This window comes from Saimiri boliviensis, chromosome 13 (genome assembly GCF_048565385.1).
Source record: "Saimiri boliviensis isolate mSaiBol1 chromosome 13, mSaiBol1.pri, whole genome shotgun sequence".
Lineage (NCBI taxonomy): Eukaryota > Metazoa > Chordata > Mammalia > Primates > Cebidae > Saimiri > Saimiri boliviensis.
This window is the reverse complement of record NC_133461.1, coordinates 82345963-82368667: the sequence shown is the minus strand read 5'-3', so window position 1 is coordinate 82368667 and position 22705 is coordinate 82345963. Positions and strand designations below refer to the sequence as shown.

At 49.8% G+C, this 22705-nt stretch overlaps 1 protein-coding gene across 1 annotated transcript in view; it reads right to left on the bottom strand.

Moving 5' to 3' along the window:
- RNF122 (ring finger protein 122) overlaps positions 1-19338 on the bottom strand; it is a 51132-nt gene extending 31794 nt beyond the window's left edge. The window contains exons 1-5 of the mRNA XM_003938106.3: positions 18913-19338; positions 9833-9989; positions 1725-1770; positions 1426-1467; positions 109-191 (exon numbers count right to left, since the gene is read on the bottom strand). Of these exons, the coding sequence (XP_003938155.1) occupies positions 109-191; positions 1426-1467; positions 1725-1770; positions 9833-9989; positions 18913-18937 (353 nt within the window). The 5' untranslated portion in view covers positions 18938-19338. The remainder of the gene's footprint in view (positions 1-108; positions 192-1425; positions 1468-1724; positions 1771-9832; positions 9990-18912) is intronic.
- Between the last annotated feature and the right edge of the window lie 3367 nt (positions 19339-22705).

The window sequence follows — 22705 nt, the reverse complement described above, 5'->3', positions numbered from 1 at the left end:
GCATCTCTGGCGAGCGGTAGATAGGAAGTGGCAGAGACTAGAAGGTTCCCAAAGACACTTTCTGATTACTTCTCCTTCGAAGGGCACCCTAGACACATTCCCACTTACTTGCGGTGAAAGGCGTGTTGGCACGGGAGCACGCCTAGCTCATCCTTCCCCTTGAAGTCTTCCAGACAGACTGCGCAGGTCTGCTGCAGAGAGAAAGGGGCAGGTAAAAGCATCTCACTCATTTATCCCCAGACAAGAAAAAACTAAGCTCTAGCCTAGTCTGTTCTATCAGGCAGCAAACAGAACATTCCTATTATCACAGAAGTTTCAACTGCACTGGAAAGAGCTATCCTAGAAGAATGGTTTTCTTTTATTTATTTATTTATTTTTTAAAGATGGGGTTTCACCATGACGGCCAGGCTGGTCTTGAACTCCTGACCTCAGATGATCCACCCACCTCAGCCTCCCAAAGTGCTAGAATTACACACGTGAGCCACGGCACCGGGCTCCAGAATGGTTTTCAATACTCTCTTGTGCAACACATTTGGTGAGCGGGCATGTAATACTGTGCAGAGTTAAGGATGGGGGCAGCAGTATTTGTGATCTGTTATGTTGTTTAAATCTAGACTTCCCACATCCCTACATATTAACTCCCTTGAGGTCAGGTGAATTATTCTCCTAGAAGAAGGCTTGGGAAATTTTGCACTTGCTGAGTGAGGCGTAACAGACAAAATGAGCCCACATCTAGGCGGTCTCATGTGTAGTGGAACTGTGATCTTCCCCACTCCCAGACAACCATGAACATGCTCTAAGCAGGAGTGTCTGTGGTCATGAACGGAAGGCTTGGGAAATGGGTTAGGTGACGTTAGAGGCATAAGTAGGAAAGGAATGGGATATGACTAAAGTCAGAGGTGAGGGGACTAAAGGAATTAGTGCATGGGTGAGAGTGGGGTGGGAGAGAAATGGCAGAGTCACAGGAATGAACACACTAGTTAGATCTAGTCTGTTAAGACTGGGTATACTATACACAAAAATCAAAGGACCTCACTGTCTGCAGTATCAACCAGGACATAGGGGCTGAACAGGGGAAAGTTAACTGAAATTCTGTCTGTGGCATGAAAGCGTGTGACCATCCTCCTGGTAAAAATTATGCAAGTGGATTCCTGGGGCCTAGGATTGTGGGATTCCTGGGGCTGTGGGGCACTACTTATCTAAACCCTTCTGTGATCCCTTCATGTCTTCTGCCCAAGGCTGTTCCAGATACAATCAATTCCGTGTATTAATTACTTGCTGAGATGTGTTCCTATTATTTGGCCAAAGGAGATATGAAAGCAGGAACTAAGCAGATTTCTGAGTGCGTCCAAGCTGAGAGCTGGAGCAAGGTGCTATATGTCTCACCTGCTGGGGCCCTCCTGCACGCTCTCCTGGCACACTTACCCCATATAATTGCAACTTCTTGGCATCACCTTTAATCACCACCTGAAAAGAAAGAAGACACATGATATCCAAAGAAGAAACCAAACACTGGGGCCAGCCAGGTATCAACCAATGAAGGAAGTCCCATGGAAGGCCTGGGGCAAGCCAGACTCCAGACACTGAAGGGGGTTAGCCTCAGGGAGGCTCAGAGATGAGGCCAGGGGGGATTCCTGTCCAGGAGAGCCTGAGCCTGCCCTCCTTGCCTCTTCCCATCAGGTCAGGCAGAGAAGGAAGCTTCCTGGAAACATGCAGCACTTTACCTCCTTATATCCATATCGCTCACTCTGTGCCTGGTTCCGGAGTTTGCTGGGGGAACAGAGGAAAAATAGAGAAAGCAGGTTAAATAGAGCGATTCAAAGCAGGAGAGGCTGGCTGGCTGCTTGGGAATTCTTTTGAAGGCGGGGGGGCGGGGGTGTTTGTCCCATACACACCACGGGGCATACTTTGGACCTATGCAGGCCAACAAGGGTTGATGAAGGACTAAGATTCTTACTCAGGCTTAACAGTCTCAAAATTCACTGCCAGGTCTCATACACAGATTGGGGGACCCTCCAGCACAGCACCCCCAAATAGTTCATTCACTCTTCCCACCCTTTCCTGGGGAGCAAATTCTTTCGGTCACCCAAACTATACAGAAATCAACACTGTGTTTACTGAGTGCACAGAAGTGAGACAGTTATGCATAAAAACATTATTTCTGCTAAGACAGGATAGGAGGATAAATAAGTCTCTGTTGACCCTGGGGAATTTTCCACCCGGAGAACACAAGTATTCTGGAACCAAAGCACACTCTTCCCTTCACTGTGCCAGACAACACAGACGATGCCTCCTTTGTTTTCCTCTTTTCATTTTAAGCTGGTGGCCTGCATACCAGCTGACTCTCAATGGCCGAAACATGGCATGCCGTTACTAATGGCAATAGCATAATATAATGGTTATGGAGCAGCTGCTAATATGTCGCTGGGACACTTAAGATATTCACATATGTTCTTAATGCTTCTAAACTCTAAGAATGAGATATCTTCATTTTTATAGATTAAAAAAAATGAAGCTCATTGAGGCGTGGTGGCTCATGCCAGTCATCTCAGCACTTTGGGAGGCCGAGGTGGGTAGATCACTTGAGGTCAGGAGTTCACGACCAGCCTGGCTAACAGGGTGAAACCCCAACTCTACTAAAAATACAGAATGAGCCGGGCATCGTAGCACACACCTGTAATCCCAGTTACTCAGGAGACTGAGGCAGGAGAATTGTTTGAACCCAGGGGACGGAGGCTGCCGTGAGCCGAGATGGCGCCACTGCACTCCAGCCTGGGCAACAAGAGTAAAACTCGGCTGGGTACGGTGGCTCAAGCCTGTAATCCCAGCACTTTGGGAGGCCAAGGCAGGTGGATCACGAGGTCGAGAGATCAAGACCATCCTGGTCAACACGGTGAAACCCCGTCTCTACTAAAAATCTAAAAAAATTAGCTGGGCATGGTGGCGCCTGCCTGTAATCCCAGCTACTCAGGAGGCTGAGGCAGGAGAATTGCCTGAACCCAGGAGGCGGAGGTTGCGGTGAGCCGAGATCGCGCCATTGCACTCCAGCCTGGGTAACAAGAGCGAAACTCTGTCTCAAAAAAAAACAAGAGTAAAACTCTGTCTCAAAAAAAAAAGGAAAAAAAATGAAGTCCAAAGAAGTGAATTTATTTGTCCAAATATCACAGAGCTAGTTGGTAGCAGAGTCTGGATTTGAATCAAAGTTGGTGTGATGATAGAGCCCAAGCTCTTTACCAGACAATGTGGTCTGTTTCCCCAATCAGGTGGAAGACAGCATAGTCCTGAGAATGTGATCTAGTCCTGGGACATACCTTACCTTTTAGTAAGTCTACAACTCTGAATGGCTTGCCGTGCAAATGGCTGAGACCAGAATTATACACGGGATTTTGTGTCGTTTTATTTTCAAGGAGGGTGGGGGATCTTTCATGCAGAACTCTGCAGGCAGCTTTAGAATTCCTCCTGTATGTGGGCTGGGTGGGATGGCTAACACTTGTAATCCCAGCACTTTGGGAGGTTGAGGTGGGCAGACTGCTTGAGCTCAGGAGTTTGAGACCAGTCTGGGCAACCTGGTGAAACCCTGTCTCTACAAAATATACAAAAGTTCTCAGGGCATGGTGGCATGCACCTGTAATCCCAGCTACTCAGGGGGCTAAGACATGAGACGCGTTTTAACCCAGAAGGCGGAGGTTGCAGTCAGCAGATTGCACCACTGCACTGCAGCCTGGGCGGCATAGCAAGACCCTGTCTCAAAACAAAATAAGAATGCCTGCTGTATGTGGGCGATGGAAGAACCTGAGGGGGCTTTTCCTGGCAATCACTTTTTTTTTTTTTTTTTTTTTTTGAGACGGAGCTTCGCTCTTGTTACCCAGGCTAGAATGCAATAGCACGATCTCGGCTCACCACAGCCTCCGCCTCCTGGGTTCAGGCAATTCTCCTGCCTCAGCCTCCTGAGTAGCTGGGATTACAGGCATGTGCCACCATGCCCAGCTACTTTTTTGTATTTTTAGTAGAGATGGGGTTTCACCATATTGACCAGGATGGTCTCGATCTCTTGACCTCGTGATCCACCCACCTCGGCCTCCCAAAGTGCTGGGATTACAGGCTTGAGCCACCGCGCCCGGCCTGGCGATCACTTCTTAACACAGTCCTGGGTTATTTGGAAGTAAGCATAGAAACCCAGCAAGCCAGGAGAAGCAGGAAACTCCAGTCTGATGACCAAATCCAGCTCACTACTTGTTTTTGCAAGGTCCACAGGCTGAGTCGTTTTTATTCTTAAATGGTTAAAAACAGAAATAAAGAATAATGCCAAGTTAGGCGGACTGCTTGAGGCCAGGAGTTTGAGACCAGCCTGGGAGATACAGCGAGAACTTGTCTCTTCAAATATAAACAAGCAGAAGAAAAGTAGCCGGGTATGCTGGTGCATGCCTGTAGTCCTGGCCACTTGGGGGCCTGAGGCAGAAGGGGCGCTTGGGCCTAAAAGTTGAGAAGTTACAATGAGCTAGGATTGCCCCCACTGTACTCCAGCCTGGGCCGCTGGGTGAGACTCTGTCAAAAAAAAATATTTTTAAAAATAAATAAATAAATAAATAAATAAATGAGTAGACGGATGGCTGACCTAAGTCAAAAAGAAGTTCCAATCACAGAGAGTCTCAGTGAAAGGGGGTGGGGTGAGAAGCTGAAGCTGCTCCCTGGGCAATGGAAGAGGCAGAAGACGGGGGCAGAGCCAGGCCTGGAGCACAGTGCAGGGCGGATAAGATCAGGCTGCCAGCCTCCTCCGTCGTTCCTGATGGGAAGTCAGGTGACCTGGCAAGGTCCATGTGGGGCCTCTTGGGAGCTCCAGTCCAAATGGACTTATGCCATGGGCTTGGGTACTGGGGCAGCACATCTACCATCCCCTCCCCTCCCCCTTCTGCCCACCGTATCCTTTTTGCTTCAGGCAGGGCTGGGCTAAAGGCCTTACCAATGCTCCCACTGTCCCATCCTTCACTTTGCAGAAAGCTCCTTGGTCCAGAAAAGGTCTTTGTACATACACGTGTCTCTGTCCCAATTTCCAAATGAGCAGGGCAGAGGGGCGTTGGGACGTACCCAACGCTCACGTGGCTACTGTTACTTGACTGATACTGGGTTCGGCAGAGGTGGGAAGTGTTCCCAAGGACAGAGAGCACACAGCCGCCTTGAGCGACAAAGACAGTGCTGCTCTGTTTTGAGGTACGTGCAGAGTAAACAAGGAAGTGGTGAAGAGCCTGTGTTTTTAACTGTCTGGGGAATGAGGGACTGCTATGCATTTCTGAGGCACCCATGTCTCACCTGCAACGTGGCTATACTTATGCAATAGACACTGTCTTTTTCTGTTTTCTGTACCCCAGGCACCTAGCTCTTCCCCACCCCTCATGCCTTTCTGGCTGAGTCCTTTAATGGCTTTGCCCAGGGATCCTCCAAAACTCAGAATGGGAAGGGCTTCAGAGCTGCCCCCCTCATCCTACATATAGACTTCCGCTCAGAAAGGATGAGATCATGATGAAATGTGGCCGCAAAGCTTGCAAGGAAAACAGAGCAAAAAGCAGAAACCCTGGGCAATCCCAGCTGGGGACCTAGTACCAACCAGTCTTGACAGGTGGCCTTCTCAGCTGTTGGGTGAGCACAGCCACTAAAAATAACCCATTTCAATGAGACCATTTCTAGCCGCTGCCACTGGGCTCTCCCTTTCCTCTTTTCCCTTTTAGAACAAACAATGCAGCCAGGCCCTGAAAATAATGTTTCCCTTCCTGCCTGTTTGTACTTCCTCGGCCCCTCCATTCCTGTGTAGGGCAGAGGTCAGCTCTGAGAGAGGGGGAAGCTGGCCTTGGCCACTGGCCTCACCAGGCCGGGAGCAGTGGGGCCTATTTTGGCTGAGGAGGAAACTGAGAAGCAGGGAGAGGAAGTGGTGGCTTCTACGCCTGTGTGTCTTTTTATATATAGACACTCACAGGCTACCACATACCACTGAGCCTCTGGGACTGTGAACCTCCAGGGTCAGCGGGCTTCAGGCGGGCTGCAGAACAGGACAAGGTGACAAAGGAGCAGATTACTGCAGAAGGAACAGGTGGTGCTGAGATCACCACAGTGGGGACAGCTTTTAGCATCATGTGGTTACTGTTCTGTTTTTTTGTTTTGTTTTGTTTTGTTTTTATGCTTTATTTATTTATTTTTTTTTTTGAGATGGGGTTTCACTCATGTTGCCCAGACTGGAGTGCAATGGCATGATCTGGGCTCACTGTAACCTCAGCCTCCTGGGTTCAAGCAATTTTCCTGCCTCGGCCTCCCAAGTAGCTGAGATTATAGGTGCCCACCACCACACCTGGCTAATTTTTGTATTTTTAGTATAGATGGGGTTTTATCATGTTGGCCAGGATGGTCTCGAACTCCTGACCTCAAGTGACCCACCCACCTCAGCCTCCCAAAGTGCTGGGATTACAGGCATGAGCCATCACACCCTCCCTGTTCTGTTGACTACAGCCAAATAAAAAGAAAACAGCAATCCACAACTGTCCAGCCTGTCATTCTACGAGACCAGATCCCTACCTGCAAGCGGGTGGCTTGCCTACAACGGCTCCTCTACTTCAAGGAATACGACTCAAAAGGCAAATACTTGGAAGGACTGGTCAAGACCCTAGCTCATCGCTGCCACACTTGCCCACCTCTGTATCTTCCTCTATGTATCACCTTGGGCAGATGCGGAACTGCCTGAGCATGAATTTCCTCATTTATAAAGTGGGCTAATACCTAAGTTGAGGATTAAGTGAACTAAATGGTTTATAAAATGCTGACCACGACAATGCCTGGCCTACAGAAAGCCCTTGGTAAAGAGTGGCTAAAGGCTGGGCATGGTAGATCACGCCTGTAATCCCAGCACTTTGGGAAGCTGAGGCAGGCAGATGGCTTGAGCTCAAGAGTTTGAGACCAGCTTGGGTGACATGGTGAAGCCTCATCGCTACAAAACATATAAAAATTGTCTATAAAAAAATGCAAAAATTAGCTGGGCATGGTGGGGGCACACCTGTACTTGGGAGATTGAGTTGGGAGGATGGCTTGAACCCGAGAGGTGGAGGTTGCAGTGGGCTGAGATCTTACTGCTGCACTCCAGCCTGGGCGACAGAGCAAAACACTGTCTCAAAAAAAAAAAAAAAGTTAAAAAGAAAAGAGTAGAAATCCTAAGGTTCACACCTATTAGTGGTTGACAGGAAATGAACCCTGGCCACCCACTTCATTTTCTCTAGGTCGTTTTTGTTTTTGTAGAGATGGGGTTTTGTTGCCTAGGCTAGTTTCAAAATCCTAGACTCAAGTGACTCTCCTGCCTTGACCTCTCAAAGTGCTACAGTTACAGACAAGGGCCATGGTGCCTGGCTGGCCCGGATGCTTTTTTCTTGAGGCCCTTTGCTGCTTGGCATGGCTGTCCCTCTGTGGTGTGGTGGGGAGGAGGAGCAGGGAGAAAAGGGGCCTGAGAGAGTTGGTTTTGCCAACCCCTCTCAGCTTCATCATAGAGAAACCTTTGGTATTTGCTATATCTTCATATCCTCTGTCTCTAGGAATTAAGCATGAATTGCTTAACATGGGGAGGTTGGTGGTCAGGAAGAAATTGAGGGGAAAAATAGGCTTCGGGGAAAGGGAGGAGATAGGAAGAGAGGAGAGATACCAGAAATCTACCCTCACCTCCACTTAATGGTTATATGCAATCTTCAGACCCAACTGTACAAGTGGGAAGATAAACCAGTATCTCCTCTGCATAGACTTTTACATGGAAAATTCCAGTTCCAGGGACCTGCGGGAAAAGTTCTGAGAAAGAACAGGTCCAAGGAAACACCAGGGGGTGCTGGGGAGATGTGCCTGAGGGCATTTCCCCTTCTTAGAGGGAGCTCTTCCCGCCTTGGGGAAGATGGACCAGTTCCTGCCTCTGTTGTAGCTGCCTTCCAGCAAAGCACTCAGACCCAGAAGGGCATCTTAGGACTAAAGCCAGCAAAGCCTTCTCCTTAATCTTAATTTAATCTTCTTAAATGATTTGATCAGACACCAGCCCAGACCCCAGCTGATGTCTACCCAAGCATCTGGGAATGTGTGCATGGTGGGGGGGATGGCTACCGGCCACAATGGCCCTAAAGACTCCTAGCCTGCCCTACTGGCCAGGGAAGTCCAGTATTCTCCAATGTACAGAACAATCCCATACAATGAGGAATTGTCAATGCCAACAGTAAGCCCCAGTCAGAAACACTACTACTTTGATTCTCATGCTAAATACCAGTCATGTTCTAAATTTTTTACAGAATAACTGCCACCAGAGGCCGGGCATAGGGGCTCATGCCTGTAATCCCAGCATTTTGGGAGGCTGAGGTGGACAGATGACTTGAGGTCAGGAGTTTGAGACCAGCCTGGCCAAAACGGTGAAATCCCATCTCTACTAAAAATACAAAAACGAATCTTAGCTAGGCATGCGCCTGTAATTCCAGCTATGAGGGAGGCTGAGGCAGGAGAATTGCTTGAACCCAGGAGGCAGGGGTTGCAGTGAGCCAAGATTGTGCCACTGTACTCCAGCCTGGGTGACAGTGAGACTCCGTCTCAAAAAACAAAAACAAAAACAGGCTGGGCGTGGTGGCTCACACCTGTAATCCCAGCACTTTGGGAGGCTGAGGCGGGTGGATCACCTGAGATCGGGAGTTTGAGACCAGCCTGACCAACATGGAGAAACCCCATCTCTACTAAAAATATAAAATTAGCTGGGCATGGTGGCACATGCCTGTAATCCCAGCTACTCAGGAGGCCAAGGCAGGAGAATATAGCTTGAGCCCTGGAGGCAGAGGCTGTGGTGAGCTGAGATCGTGCTATTGCACTTCAGCCCGGGCAACAAGAGTGAAACTCCATTCTCAAAAAAACAAAACAAAACAAAAAACCCCAAAAAACAGCCACCAGTTCCCATGTCCTTCAGCAGGAGACAGAGAAAGCGTTCCCAGAGTATGGTGAGCCCTGCCAAGCTCCAGGTCTTCCGTTAGATCCCTAAGCAATTAGGAATAAATGACAGTTTAAACAAATAGCTCTGGCCGGGCATGGTGGCTCACGCCTGTAATTCCAGCACTTTGGGAGGCTGAGGCAGGTGGATCACTTGAGGTCGGGAGTTGGAGACCAGCCTGGTCAACATGGTGAAATTCCATCTCTACTAAAAACACAAAAATTAGCTGGGCATGGTGGCACAGCCCTGTAATCCCAGCTCCTTGGGAGGCTGAGGCAGGAGAATTGCTTGTTGAACCCGGGAGTTGGACGTTGCAGTGAGCCGGGCTTTGAGCTACCGTACTCCAGCCTGAGCATCTCAAAAACAAAACAAAACAAAACAAAAACCAAGTGCTCTCTATAGACACTTGGCTCGCTTCCTAATATTAGTATCTGGAGGGCTGACAACAGGTCCCAGGGGGGCAAAAGAACATGATGCTGGCATAACTGATGCCCACCTGTTGCTGACCACCCAAAGGGCTTGAGTAGGAATAGAGAAAGACAGACAAGGGACCACTAACTTTATCACTCAGTCACACAATAACTCCAGGCAACCTTAGAATAACTGGCCAGGAGGGGGGATGCACCCAACCCGTGGTGACCTTATATGCTCAGGAACAACCTAATAGGCTGATATAAATAGAAACACCAGACCCTCAGGGGCCCAGAGAAGGGCAGGCTCAGCCATGTCCTCAATGGGGGGACTCCAGAATAAGGCTGGTGACTCTGCTATGGGACCCTTGCTCAGCTTACCCCACAGCCCTGCTCTCTTCCCTCCTGCTGGACTCCCACCCCAGTCAGCCAGGGATCCACGCACCTGATAAAATAGCAGCAGAAGATAAGGCTGAGCATGAAGACGAAAATGCCGGTGCCGAAGATCACCATGTAGATGTTGAGTGGAAGGTCCTGGAAACTGATGGGTGGCATCGAGCAGGACTTGTTGGTGCTCACCAGTCCCAGGCCACAGAAACACCCTGTAAAGGGAAAGGAAAAAATAAATCATATTAGGGTTGGAAATTTACTGCTGGGGCTGATGGCACCGTATCAGCAGGACAGAAAGAGAATTGGCAGGCTCTGGGTGCCTAAGCCTCGGATTCAGTGGCTCCAGTTTTATATCCCAGCTCTAACACTTACTGGCTATGTAATCTTGCGCAAATTTAATCTACAAAATTGAATACTAGCCAAAATACTTGAAACAATATCCCCATCTAAGGGATAATAAATTTAGCCAAGCTGGGTCTGGTGGCTCATGCCTATAATCCCAGTATTTTAGAGGCTGAGGCAGGTGATCTCTTGAGGCCAAGAGTTCAAGACCAACCTGGGCAACATACAAGACCCATCGCTACAAAAAATAGAAAAATTAGCTGGGCATGGTAGTACATGCCTATAGTCCCAGCTCCTCAGGAAGCTGAGTGAGGTGAAAGGATCACTTGAGCCCAGGAGTACAAGGCTACATACAGTGAGCAGTGATTATACCACTGCACTCCAGCCTGGGTGACTGAGTGAGACCCGATATCTATTTTTAAAAATTAAAAAAAAAAAAAATTTAGGCAATGGGTAGAAAACGGAGAACTTAATTCCATCAGGTAGGAGCCCATATAGCCTTAGCTGAGAAAATATTATTTGGGTCCAACTCCCCCCGTCCCTAGCTAGCCATATGACCTTTACGAAGTGACTTCTAAGCTTCACTTTGTTAGATGAAAACAAGCAAAATAGAGAGAGGACTGAAAATGGGTGTGTAAGAAAATATGCTTTGTAAATTGCAAAGGGCAATTGCAAAGGTTATTTGTCATTATTAAGCCACCTGCTCCAGAAGACAAGCTGTGCCAGGACTAGAATAGAAATTGTTCACTCCAAGTCCTGGGCCAGCATTCCAGAAAATGGTAATGGGGGTGGGGAGGCGGTTACAGCTTCCCTCACTGGTCACCTTCCCGCTTTCGACTCAAAGCCTCAACGCGCAGTCCCAGTGACAGCAGCATCCTCTGGGAGCTTTTCAGAAACGTACACTATGGGGCCCATCCCAGCCTAAATGAATCAGGACCTATGCTTTTTTTGGGGGGTGGGGGTCAGAGTCTTGCTCTGTCACCCAGGCTGGAGTGCAGTGGTGCAATCTTGGCTCACTGCAACCTCTGCCTCCCAGGTTCAAGTGATTCTCCTGCCTCAGCCTCCTGAGTAGCTGTGATTACAGGCACACACCATTATGCCCAGCTAATTTCTGAATTTTTAGTAGAGATGGGGTTTCACCATGTTGCCCAGGCTGGTCTGGAACTCCTGAGCTCAGGCAATCTACCCACCTTGGCTTCCCAAGGTGTTGGGATTACAGGTGTGAGCCATGGTGCCCAGCCAGGACCTACACTTTAACAAGCTCCTCAGGTGATTCCCCTGCACATCCAGTTTGAAAATCAGAGGCCAAGATGTGTCCCTTCTCACAGGACTCAGGGATAAATACTGACCGGCCTACAGATTAGGACAGTTACTTCTCTCTTGTCCTCTTGCCAGTATTTGGTGTTTAGGTGGATATGTGACCAGGTTCTGAGCAAAGAAACAAAGAGATCTTTTGGAAAAGGAACTGTTTGTTTTTGGAGACAAGATCCCACTCTCCCTGCAGGCTGGAGTGCAGTGGCATGAACATGCCTCACTGTAGCCTGCATGCAACTCCTGGCCTTACGAGATCCTCCTGCCTCAGCCCCACAAAGTGCTGGACTACAGGCATGAGCCACTGCACCTGACAGGTTTTTCTTTTTTTTTTTTTTTGTTGTGGGGGGAGGTCATGTCTCTTAGAGACACTAGAATTGCAGTAGCCAAGCTGTAGCTGGAAAGAGAGCAGCCCAGTAGAAAGTCAAATCGCTTGGCCGAGCACAGTGGTTCACGCCTGTAATCTCAGCACTCTGGGAGCCAAGGTGGACGGATGGCTTGAGGTCAGGAGTTCAAGACCAGCCTGGTCAACATGGTGAAACCCCCTTCTCTACTAAAAATACAAAAATTAGCTGGCATGAATGTGCACATCTGTAGTCTCAGCTACTTGGGAGATTGAGGCAGGAGAATCACTCAAACCTGGGAAGTGTAGGTTGCAGTGAGCCAAGATCATGCCACTGCATTCCAGCCTTGGCGACAGAGCAAGACTTCATCTCAAAATAACAACAACAAGGAAAAACCCAAAAAAGAAATGTCAAATGGCTGAGGATGGCTGAAGGGAAAGAGAGGAGTCCTTGATGAATGAAAGAACTGGAATTTGCTGTCCACCTGCTCAATCCTAAGCACATTCTCATGCTATCAATTTCATCTTTGTACTGCCACAGTAAAGGTTACTTCCCCCACCAAGGGGAAAAAGACTCAATCATTTAATAACCCGCCCACAGTCAAATAGCTAGGAAGGCCTAGCTCCTAAGGGCTCTCTGTACTCAGGCGTTGGGTTCTAGGCACTTTCCTGGTATCTTGGTTGGGAGCCAGGATGCATCTGCATGCCACAGAATTCTGTAATTCTATACACTATACACAACTCAGCAGCAGGCTGGCTTGAAAGACTGGAAGTCAACTTTGACATCAGTCCTCTTCATCCCTTAGTGGCGACTATGTAACGAGCCTCCATTCAAACCTCCTTCAGACTGTGCCCCATTCTACTGCCACAGTCCTACTGTAAACACTCATCACCTCCCACTGTTTCCTAGTTGATGTCATCCCTGTTTCTAGTTCCTTCTCCTCTCATTTACCCCCACACCTAACACATCCTCCCAGTTACCTGTTTTTTGAGACAGATTCTTGCTCTCTTACCCAGGCTGGAGTGTAGTGGCACCATCTTGGCTCATTGCAACCTCTGCCTCCCGGGTAAAAGCGATCCTTCTATCTCAGTCTCCCCGAGGAGCTGGGATACAGGCATATACCACCACGCCCAGCTAGTTTTCGTATTTTTAGTAGAAATGGGGTTTCACCATGTTGGCCAGGCTGGTCTTGAGTACCTCACCTCAAGTGTTCCACCTATCTCAGTCTCCCAAGAAAGTGCTGGGATTACAGGCATGAGCCACTGCGCCCCGCTCCCTCCTGGTCGTTTTGATCTTGTATTTTCCAAACTCGTGACTGGCTTCAAGTCCTCCTAAAACATTCACCCTGTCCCTTCACAGCTTCCTACTTAAAAGTTCTCCAGCCGGGCGCGGTGGCTCAAGCCTGTAATCCCAGCACTTTGGGAGGCCGAGGTGGGTGGATCACAAGGTCAAGAGATCGAGACCATCTTGGTCAACAAGGTGAAACCCCGTCTCTACTAAAAATACAAAAAATTAGCTGGGCATGGTGGCACGTGCCTGTAATCCCAGCTACTCAGGAGGCTGAGGCAGGAGAATTGCCTGAACCCAGGAGGCGGATGTTGCGGTGAGCCGAGATCGTGCCATTGCACTCCAGCCTGGGTAACAAGAGTGAAACTCCGTCTCAAAAAAAAAAAAAAAAAAAAAACGTCTCCAATACTGTCCCACGTGGGCCAGTCTTTCTCACTATTTCTTGTACAACTTTGCCCTTGCCTGCCTCCCTGTCTTTGTTCACAGAGTTTCCCCTTCCTGAAACACCCTCTCTGAGGCCCATCAAGCCTGGCCTTTGTTTCAGTCCAATGATCTCTCCTCCTTGAATTCTACAGCACTCATGACCGCCATCATTTGTTCTGGCCCTTGCTTACTCAGTAACTGTCTTACATCGTCCCTAGCATTGAGCTACTTTAACTCAAATGTGTATTAAGCATTGATTGTATGATAAGTACTATTATAAGAAAGCACAAGCCAGGTGCTCACCCCTGTAACCCCAGCACTTTGAGCGGCTGAGGCAGGAGGAGGACAGCTTGACTTCGGAAGTCCAAGACTAACCTAGGCAACAGTGAGATCCCATCTCTACATATAATAATAATAGTAATAATAAATTGGCTGGGCTTGGTGGTAAGTGGCTGTAATCCCAGTGACCTGGAAGGCTGAGATGGAAGAATCACTTGAGTCTGAGAGGGCGAGGTGCAGTGAGCCATGGCTGCACCAGTACACTTAGCCTGGGAGCCTGGGCCACAGAGTAAGACCTTGTCTCAAAAAAAAAAAAAAGGGACAGAAAAATGATTAGATGATCTTACCATATAGGAAAAAAGACACAAAGGTTTTCACCATAGAAAGTGAGGCGCAGTTTTACTAGAAGGAAAAAAAAAGTGAGGCACTGTAGTAAAGGTGTGTCTCTACTCCTGAGAACAAAGATGAGAGCTCCCCACTAAGAGTATAAAGTTCCCCTTTATACTGGGAACTGGCCGGGCACGGTGGCTCATGCCTGTAATCCCCGCCTTCAGGAGGCTAAGGCGGGCAGATCATGAGATCATGAGGTCAAGAGACCAAGACCATCCCGGCCAACATGGTGATACCCCGTCTCTACTAAAAATACAAAAATTAGCTGGGCGTGTGCACCTGTAGTCCCAGCTGCTCAGGAGGCTGAGGTAGGAAAATTGCTTAAACTGGGAGGCAGAGGTTGCAGTGTGAGCCGAGATTGTGCCACTGCACTCCAGAGCCTGGCGACAGACTAAAACAAACAAAAAAAAGTATACAGTTCCCCTAAAAGCCTGAGCTGTTGGGCATGGTGGCTCACACCTGTAATCCCAGCACTTTGGGAGGCCAATGCAGGCAGATCACTTGAGGTCAGAAGTTGGAGACCAGCCTGGCCAACACAGTAAAACCCCATCTCTACTAAAAATACAGAAAATTAGCCCGGTGTGGTAGTGCACACCTGTAATCCCCGCTCCTTGGTAGACAGGGGCAGGAGAATTGCTTGAACCCAGGAGGCAGAGGTTGCAGTGAGCTGAGATCCTGCCATTGCACTCCGGCCTGGGTAACAAGAGCAAAACTCTTGTTCGAGAAGTTCGAGACCAGCCTGGTCAACACAGTGAAACCCCATCTCCACTAAAAATACAAAAGATTAGCTGGGTGTGGTAGTATGCACCTGTAGCCTCAGCTACTTGGGAGGCTGAGACAGAAGAATTGGTTGAACATGGGAGGCAGAGGCTGCAGTGAGCCGAGATGGCGCCACTGTACCCCAGCCTGGGCAACAGAGTGAGACTCCGTAAAAAAGCCTCCTGGTTTGCCAACTCCAACTTGGACGTTTGTATATTCTCCAGCGTCCAGCATAGCCTAGCATTTGGCTTGTTCTCAGTAACTAGTTAATAGATAAATAATTTTCCATTTTCTTAAAATAACCTGGCCCCATTGGCAAAACCTCCCACTTCAAAGCAACAGGACTGATGTTTGGGAAAGTTGCCCAGAAACTGCCCTCAGCTAATGTCACCAGTCAACCAGCAAGTATTATTGAGGGCTTGCTTTATGCACTGACCTACACATTGTGGGAAAACAGAAAGTAAAAGTTCTTCTAAAAGACTTCTTGATTAAGTTGAAATGAAAGAAATAATTAGCTACTAAACTTTGCTGTGCCCAACAGGAAGTCCCTTGTGACTAGGCTCCGGGATTAGAAATAAAGTGGTTTTCACCACCACTCCCTGCCCTAATATTTACTTTCTGTGGGCCAAAGAAGAACAATTTTCCATGAAGACATTATGGCGGACTCGCTAGCATGACAAACTTCAGTCTACGATGGAAAAGGGCCTCAGGACTTCCCCTGTGCCCCCAACTGTGTCTTTCCACCTCCTTCCTCAGCATCATTTGATGTTACAAGAGGGTCTAACCCCCATCTGCCTTGGTTCTTCCAGGCACCTTTTATGAGCTGCAACCTCCTTTGGTTTGCGGTTCTGGGAACTTGCAGAGCCTGGTAGGAGATATTACAGAGGTTGTGTGTGCATTCTGCAAGTACGATGCCCCCCGCCCCCAAGTCCTCTGATCAGTTTATCCCCACCATCTCATCCTGTCTGATGAAGGCTTCCCCTCTGTCTGATAGAGGTTGGGGAAAGAGCTTCAGAGTCAAGAGGAGATGGTCCATTTGCTTGTGTTCTTTAAATTAAAGAAATGTCAAAGCCAGGCATGGTGGCTCACTCCTGTAATTCTAGCACTTTGGGAGGCTGAGGTGGGCGGACCACAAGATCAGGAGTTCAAGACCAACCTGACCAACAGGGAGAAACCCCATCCCTACTAAAAATACAAAATTAGCCAGATGTAGTGGCACATGCCTGTAATCCCAGCTACTTGGGATACTGAGGCAGGAGAATCGCTTGAACCCAGGAGGAGGAGGTTTCAGTGAGCCGAGATCGTGCCACTGCACTCCAGCTTGGGCAACAAGAGCAAGACTCTGTCCGCCCCCCCCCAAAAAAAAGAAAAAGGAAAAAAAAAAAAAAAAAAGAAATGGCAAACAGTCTATTGGTCAAAAGCTGCCACTGCAGAGAGGTTTTTATTTAAAACTACATAAGGACAGCGAAGACCAGCTCCAGGAAAGAGGGGCTCCAGATAGTTTCTGAAGAGGTGGGGGAGGGGTCGATTCTTCACTCCAGTCAAAGAACAGGATCTCTCAGTCACTTTAAGAAGTACCAAGAGAGGCCGGGCGCGGTGGCTCAAGCCTGTAATCCCAGCACTTTGGGAGGCTGAGGCGGGTGGATCACGAGGTCGAGAGATCGAGACCATCCTGGTCAACATGGTGAAACCCCGTCTCTACTAAAAATACAAAAAATTAGCTGGACATGGTGGCGCGTGCCTGTAATCCCAGCTACTCAGGAGGCTGAGGCAGGAGAATTGCCTGAACCCAGGAGGCAGAGGTTGCGGTGAGCCGAGATCGCGCCATTGCACTCCAGCCTGGGTAACAAGAGCGAAACTCCGTCAAAAAAAAAAAAAAAAAAAAAAAGTGCAAAGAGGCCAAACAAAGTGGCTCCTGTATTAATTCCAGCACTTTGAGAGTCCGTGGTGGGAGGACTGCTTGAGCCCAGGAGTTAAAAACCAGCATAGGCAATGTAGTGAAACCCTATCTCTAAAAAATAAACCAATAAGAATTAGCCAGTAGCCAGGTGTGGTGGCACACACCTGTGGTCCCAGCTATGCTGGAAGGATCCCTTGAGCCTGGGAGTTGGAGGCTGCAGTGAGCCCTGATGGTGCGACTACACTCCAGCATGGTCGTCAGAGTGAGATCTTCTCTCTCAAAAAATAAAATAAAGCAGCAAGTCTAAAACCTGATATGAAAGGGGGCTGCTCAGAAAGGGCAGTGTTACTGACAGCTGCCTCATTTCTCCCTAGGTCTCTGTTCCATTGTCTCCGCCAACCTATGAAAGCATTGACATCAGAATGTCTCATCTCATCTGGCAGACTGGAAGCAGGAATGACGTCAGACAAGGGCTGGCCAAGAAAGACCAGGGGATCTGGGAACTGCTTCTCTTTCCCAGCCAGCGGGAATCTTTCCCAGATGCTAGGGTGCATGGGCCTTCCCTCAACCCCCATCCTCTGCCCCCTTTCCCACAAAACCGCCTATCACACACGGCTTGTTTCATTTTCAGGAAATGAGATCCGACCAGCAAAAGGAGGAAGGAGGGGAGGCCGTGGGGTATACATGCTACCCAAACCCTGTTTTAAGACAAAGCCTCTTGACATAATTAATCCAAGATCTGGCAGGAGTCTACTCTCAAGAATGATCCCCCCTCCCCCCATAACTAGCTAGCTTGCCACACTCAAGAGATAAAGCCAGCTGCTTCCCATCTCTCCCTCCCAGAAACTCTGCAAGCATCGGAATAACGCGGTCAAGACTAGGACCCCAGGGGGACTGGAAGGAGTGAGCGATTAGTATCCAAGGTTTAAGTGGCCCGCTCAGAAACACCTTCCTTTCTGGTAGCTTGCTGAGGAAATCAGACTCCAGCCTAACCCTGTATCACCAGAACCTACAAAAGCCTCAGGTGAAATGAACTAACTTAGAAGCATCACCCAGGCCTGGGGAGAAAGAGGGCGAGGGGTTGTCGGGTCGGAGGTGCAGCCTTCACTTGGGCTTAGGAGCAGACACACCAGTGTGGCCTTGGGGTCCAGAAAGCACAGCTCCTGTGAGGCCAGCCTCGAACCGGGCACGGAGCTCTCAGCAAGGTTTTATCAACTCAGGAAAGCGACTTTTTTTTTTTTCTTTCTTTCTTTCTTTTGAGACGGAGTTTCATTCTTGTTGCCCAGGCTGGAGTCCAGTGGCACGATCTCGGCTCACTGAAACCTTCATATCCCGGGTTCAAGCGATTCTCCTGCTTCAGCCTCCCGAGTAGCTGGGATTACAGGCATACGCCAACACGCCCGGCTAATTTTGTATTTTTAGTAGAGACGGGGCTTCTCCATGTTGGTCAGGCTGGTCTCGAACTCCCGACCTCAGGTGATCTGCCCTGCCCGCCCCCCCCCCCCCCAGCCTCCCAAAGTGCTGGGGTTACAGGCGTGAGCCACCGCGCCCGGGGCCGAAAGCGACTCTTTCATCCAGAGTCTTCCAAAGGCACCAAGCCCGCCAGCAGCCCGTGGGAAGCCAACAAAGCCAGGGGAAGCCACCCCTGCGCCCCGTCCCGCACGCTGCTCTGTATACATATTTAAAATAGCCTGCAAAGTTTCAGGCCGGGAACTTGAGCTCCCTCTAGGAGATCCCAGCCTGAGCGCGGATTTAATTCTCCTCCAACAACCACAACAAAGAACAGAGTTTGAGCGCACAAAGGCAGGGGAAGGGGGTAGAAGAGCCGGACCGCCACACAAAGGCCGGGAACCCCTCGGCTCCCACGACCCCGGCCCGCCAACCTTCCGAAGGCCCCTTCCAGGCCCTGGAGTGAAACCTGGATTGTTTCAAATTCCGTGCTTGCAGAGCCGAGTGGGGCGCCAGGACGCCTTCTCGACCGTCCCATTTCAGGAGAAACTTCGCTTCCGAGGGAGGACCAGCACGCGGCCGTCCGACCGTGCGCCCCGCGCCGCGGCCGCCCCCAGCCCCACCTCGGCTCGGTCCGGCTCCGGGACTCACCGTTACACCACTGGAATGGGTGCATCAATGAAGTCGCGGCTGGCTCCCTCGGACGAACGGACGCAGGCGGGGTGCCAGGAAGGCGGGGTGGGCGCACCGGCGGCGTGCGGGGCCGCAGGCGGGGTCGGGGCAGCGCGCGGCGGCCGCCCTTCTGCAGGAGCCGAACTCCCTCCGGAGCGGCGGGCTTCGGCGAAGCTGGTGTTCCGCGCAACAAAGAGGGACGAGGAGGAAACAAAGTCCCGCGGAGCAGAGCCGCACGGAGCGCACGCGCCGAGGGCCCCGGGCTGGGGGAACGTGGGACGCCGCGGGGCGGGGGCGCACGGGCGGCAGAAGCGCTCGGCCGGGAGGAGGGAGCAACCTGCGCCGGAGGCTCAGCTCAGGCCCGGCGGCGCCGAGGGCAGCGGGCTGAGGTTCGGAAACTGACACCGGGCGGGGCACACCCCCTCCCTTTTACCGCCCGCCCAGCCCCCAGGGAGGCTCCGCCCCCTGCTCGTCACCCGCCCTCCGACCAATCGGAGCCTTGCTCCTGCCCCCGGGTATGACTTGCAGGCCCGCCCTCCCGCTCGTGGAAGCGGCGGGGATGTTCGCACTGTGAGCGCCTGGCGCTTCAGCTTCCCAGGCTGGGGAAACTCCAGTCTGCAGAAACGCGCGCGGCGGGCGTGGTGGCTCACATCTGTAATTCCAGCACATGGAGGGGCCGAGGCGGGCGAATCACCTGAGGTCAGGAGTTTGAGACCAGCCTGGCCAACATGGCGAAACCCTGTCTCTACTAAAAAATACAAAAATTAGCCGGGTGTATTGGTATGCTCCTGTAATCCCAATTACTCGGGAGGCTGAGGCAGGAGAATCACTTGAACCTGGGAGGCGGAGGTTGCGGTGAGCCGAGAGCACATCACTGCACTGCAGCCTGAGCAAGAGTGAGAACCTGTCTTGGGAGGCCGAGGTGGGTGGATCACGAGGTCAAGAGATCTAGACCATCCTGGTCAACATGGTGAAACCCCGTCTCTATTAAAAATCCAAAAAATTAGCTGGGCATGGTGGCGCGTGCCTGTAATCCCAGCTACTCGGGAGGCTGAGGCAGAAGAATTGCTTGAACCCAGGAGACGGAGGTTGCGGTGAGCCGAGATTGCGCCATTGCACTCCAGCCTGGGTAACAAGAGCCAAACTCCGTCTCAAAAAAAAAAGGAAAAAAAAAAAAAAGTGAGAACCTGTGTTTTTAAAAAAAAAAAAGAAAGGAAAAAAAAAAAAAGCACGCCTCGAAGTGCGATGCCTCAGGGTGGGGGCCGCCTTTTGCCTGGGGACACTGAGGCAAATTACTGCTACATTGTTTTCCACCTACGGATCTGTTATTTATTTATTTGGAGACAGTCTCCCTATGTCGCCCAGGCTGGCGTGCCGCGTTCGATCTGGGCTCACTGCAACCTCTGCCTCTTGGGTTCAGTTGATTCTCCTGCCTCAGCCTCCAGAGTAGCTGGGATTACAGGCATTCACCACCATGTCCAGATAATTTTTTCATTTTTAGTAGAGACAGAGTTTAGCCAGGTTGGTCGCAAACTCCTGGCCTCAAGTGATCCTCCTGCCTCGGTCTCCCAAAATGCTGGGATTATGGGCGTCAGCTGGGGCTCCAGGCCCTCTTTTTCTCGTTTGAGATAGAGTCTTGCTCTGTCACTCAGCTAGAATGCAGTGGCGCAATTATAGCTCACTGCAGTCTCCAACTCCTGGGCCCAAGCAGCCTTACCACCTTAGCCTCCCAAGTAGCTGGGACCACAGGTGCCTGCCACCAAGCCCAGCTACTTTTTAATTTTTTTGTATAGATGAGGCACTATGTTGCCCAGGCTGGTCTTGAACTCCTGGATTCAAGTGATCCTCCCACCTGAGCATCCTTTAATCGCTGGGATTATAGGCATGAGCCATGGCCCTGGGACATTTCATTTCTTAATTGGATAATTGCAAATTATCCAATTTTTGATTCGTCTATAGCCCAGACTTGAGAGCCCACAAGAATCACTCCTATGTTTGAGATGAAACACATGATGATTCCCAAGGCCTTGAGCCCAGAGATTCTTATTCAATAATTAAAGGATGGACCCAGAAATTTTCATTTTAATGTGCTGTGTTTCCCCCACCCCTCAAGTTCTCATGCAGCTATTGAAAGAAACAGTGCTCTGATTTCACTCTCAAGTCCATCCCTTCTGGGCACAGCTATCTTTCTAAAAGGTAAATCTGAGTATTTCTTTGCTGAGGTCTCCAGTGTTAATAGAATAAAGTTCTGTAAACTAGAGTGCTTCATTCAAAGTATTTCATCCTAGGCTCACTGCTATAATCTCGAAACTTTGGGAGGCTGAGGCAGGTGGATTGCTTGAGCTCAAGAGCTTGAGACCAGCGTGGGGAACACGGTGAAGACATGCTTACAAAAAATACAAAAATTAGCTGGGCCTGGTGGTGAGCACCTGCGGTCCCAGCTACTCAGGTGGCTGAGTTGGGAGAATCACTTGAGCTGGAGGAGTCAAGGCTGCACCTGCAGTGAGCCGTGATTGCACCCGCGGCCCTCCAGCCTGGGCTTGGAATGAGACTACTCTGTTTCAAAAACAAAACAAAGTGTTTCAGTCTAGCTTTATTTGTTACAGTCTTCCTGATACTCAAATACTCTCACTGCACACTATTCATCAGCCATGAGGCTTTTTGTTGTTACTCTTCCTTGAACATAGTCCGTGTATATTCTTTCTTTTTTGTTGTTTGTATTCATTTAGAGACAAGGTCTGGCTCTGTCACCAAGGCTGCAATGCAGTTGCGCAATTTCGGCTCACTGCAACCTCCACCTCCTGTGCTCAAGCCATCCTCCCACCTCAGCCTCCTGAGTACCTGGCACTACAGGCACTCACCACTATGCCCAGGTGATTGTTTTTCTTTTTTTGTGTTTCTTGTAGAGACTGGGTTTTGCCACTTTGCCCAGGCTGGTCGCGAACTCATGAGCTCAGGCTATCCAACTGCCTCAGTCTCCCAAACGCTGGGATTGATGGGGGAGGCTACACATGTGCAGGGGTGGGGGTGTATGGGAGCTCTGTACCTTCTCACTTTTGCCATGAACCTAAAACTACGATGAAAAATAAAGTCTTTTTAAAAAGTGTGCCTGGTTACTTATCCAACAGTCCTTTCTATTCATTGGCTCAGGGGAGCGGTGTGATGGGTGATCCGAATTTCATTAAGGCTCTCCTGCCAAGTGCCTCCAGCACCAGGCTGTGAAAGGAGAACCTTTGAAGGGAAAATTGAGAGGAAGTGAGGAACACCTCCTGTCCCACTCCCCTTTGACCTAGAGGGTCTTGGTAGGAAAATATTCTGAAAGATAGGAAACATAGAAGTTTTTTGTTGTTGTTTTAAGATGGGGTCTTGCTCTCTTGCCTAGGCTGGAGTGCAGTGACTTGATCTCAGCTCACTGAACTCCCGGGTCCAAGTGATTCTCGTGCCTCAGTCTCCTGAGTAGTTGGGATTACAGGTGCCCACCACCAAGCCTGCCTAATTTTTGTATTTTTAGAGATGGGGTTTTGTCATGTTGGCCAGGCTGGTCTTGAATGTCTGACCTCAGGTGATCCGCCCGCCATGGCCTCCCATTACAAGTGTGAGCCACCACACCAAGACCCAGTGGAAGTTCTTATGGGGACAAAGCTGGACAGTCAGGACAGTGAACATTTCACGTCACACCTACTGAACTGTGACTACAGTCATCAGACAGGATATTCTAAATTATATTTTATTATTTTTATTTTTTGAGACAGGGTTTGCTTCTGTCAGCCAG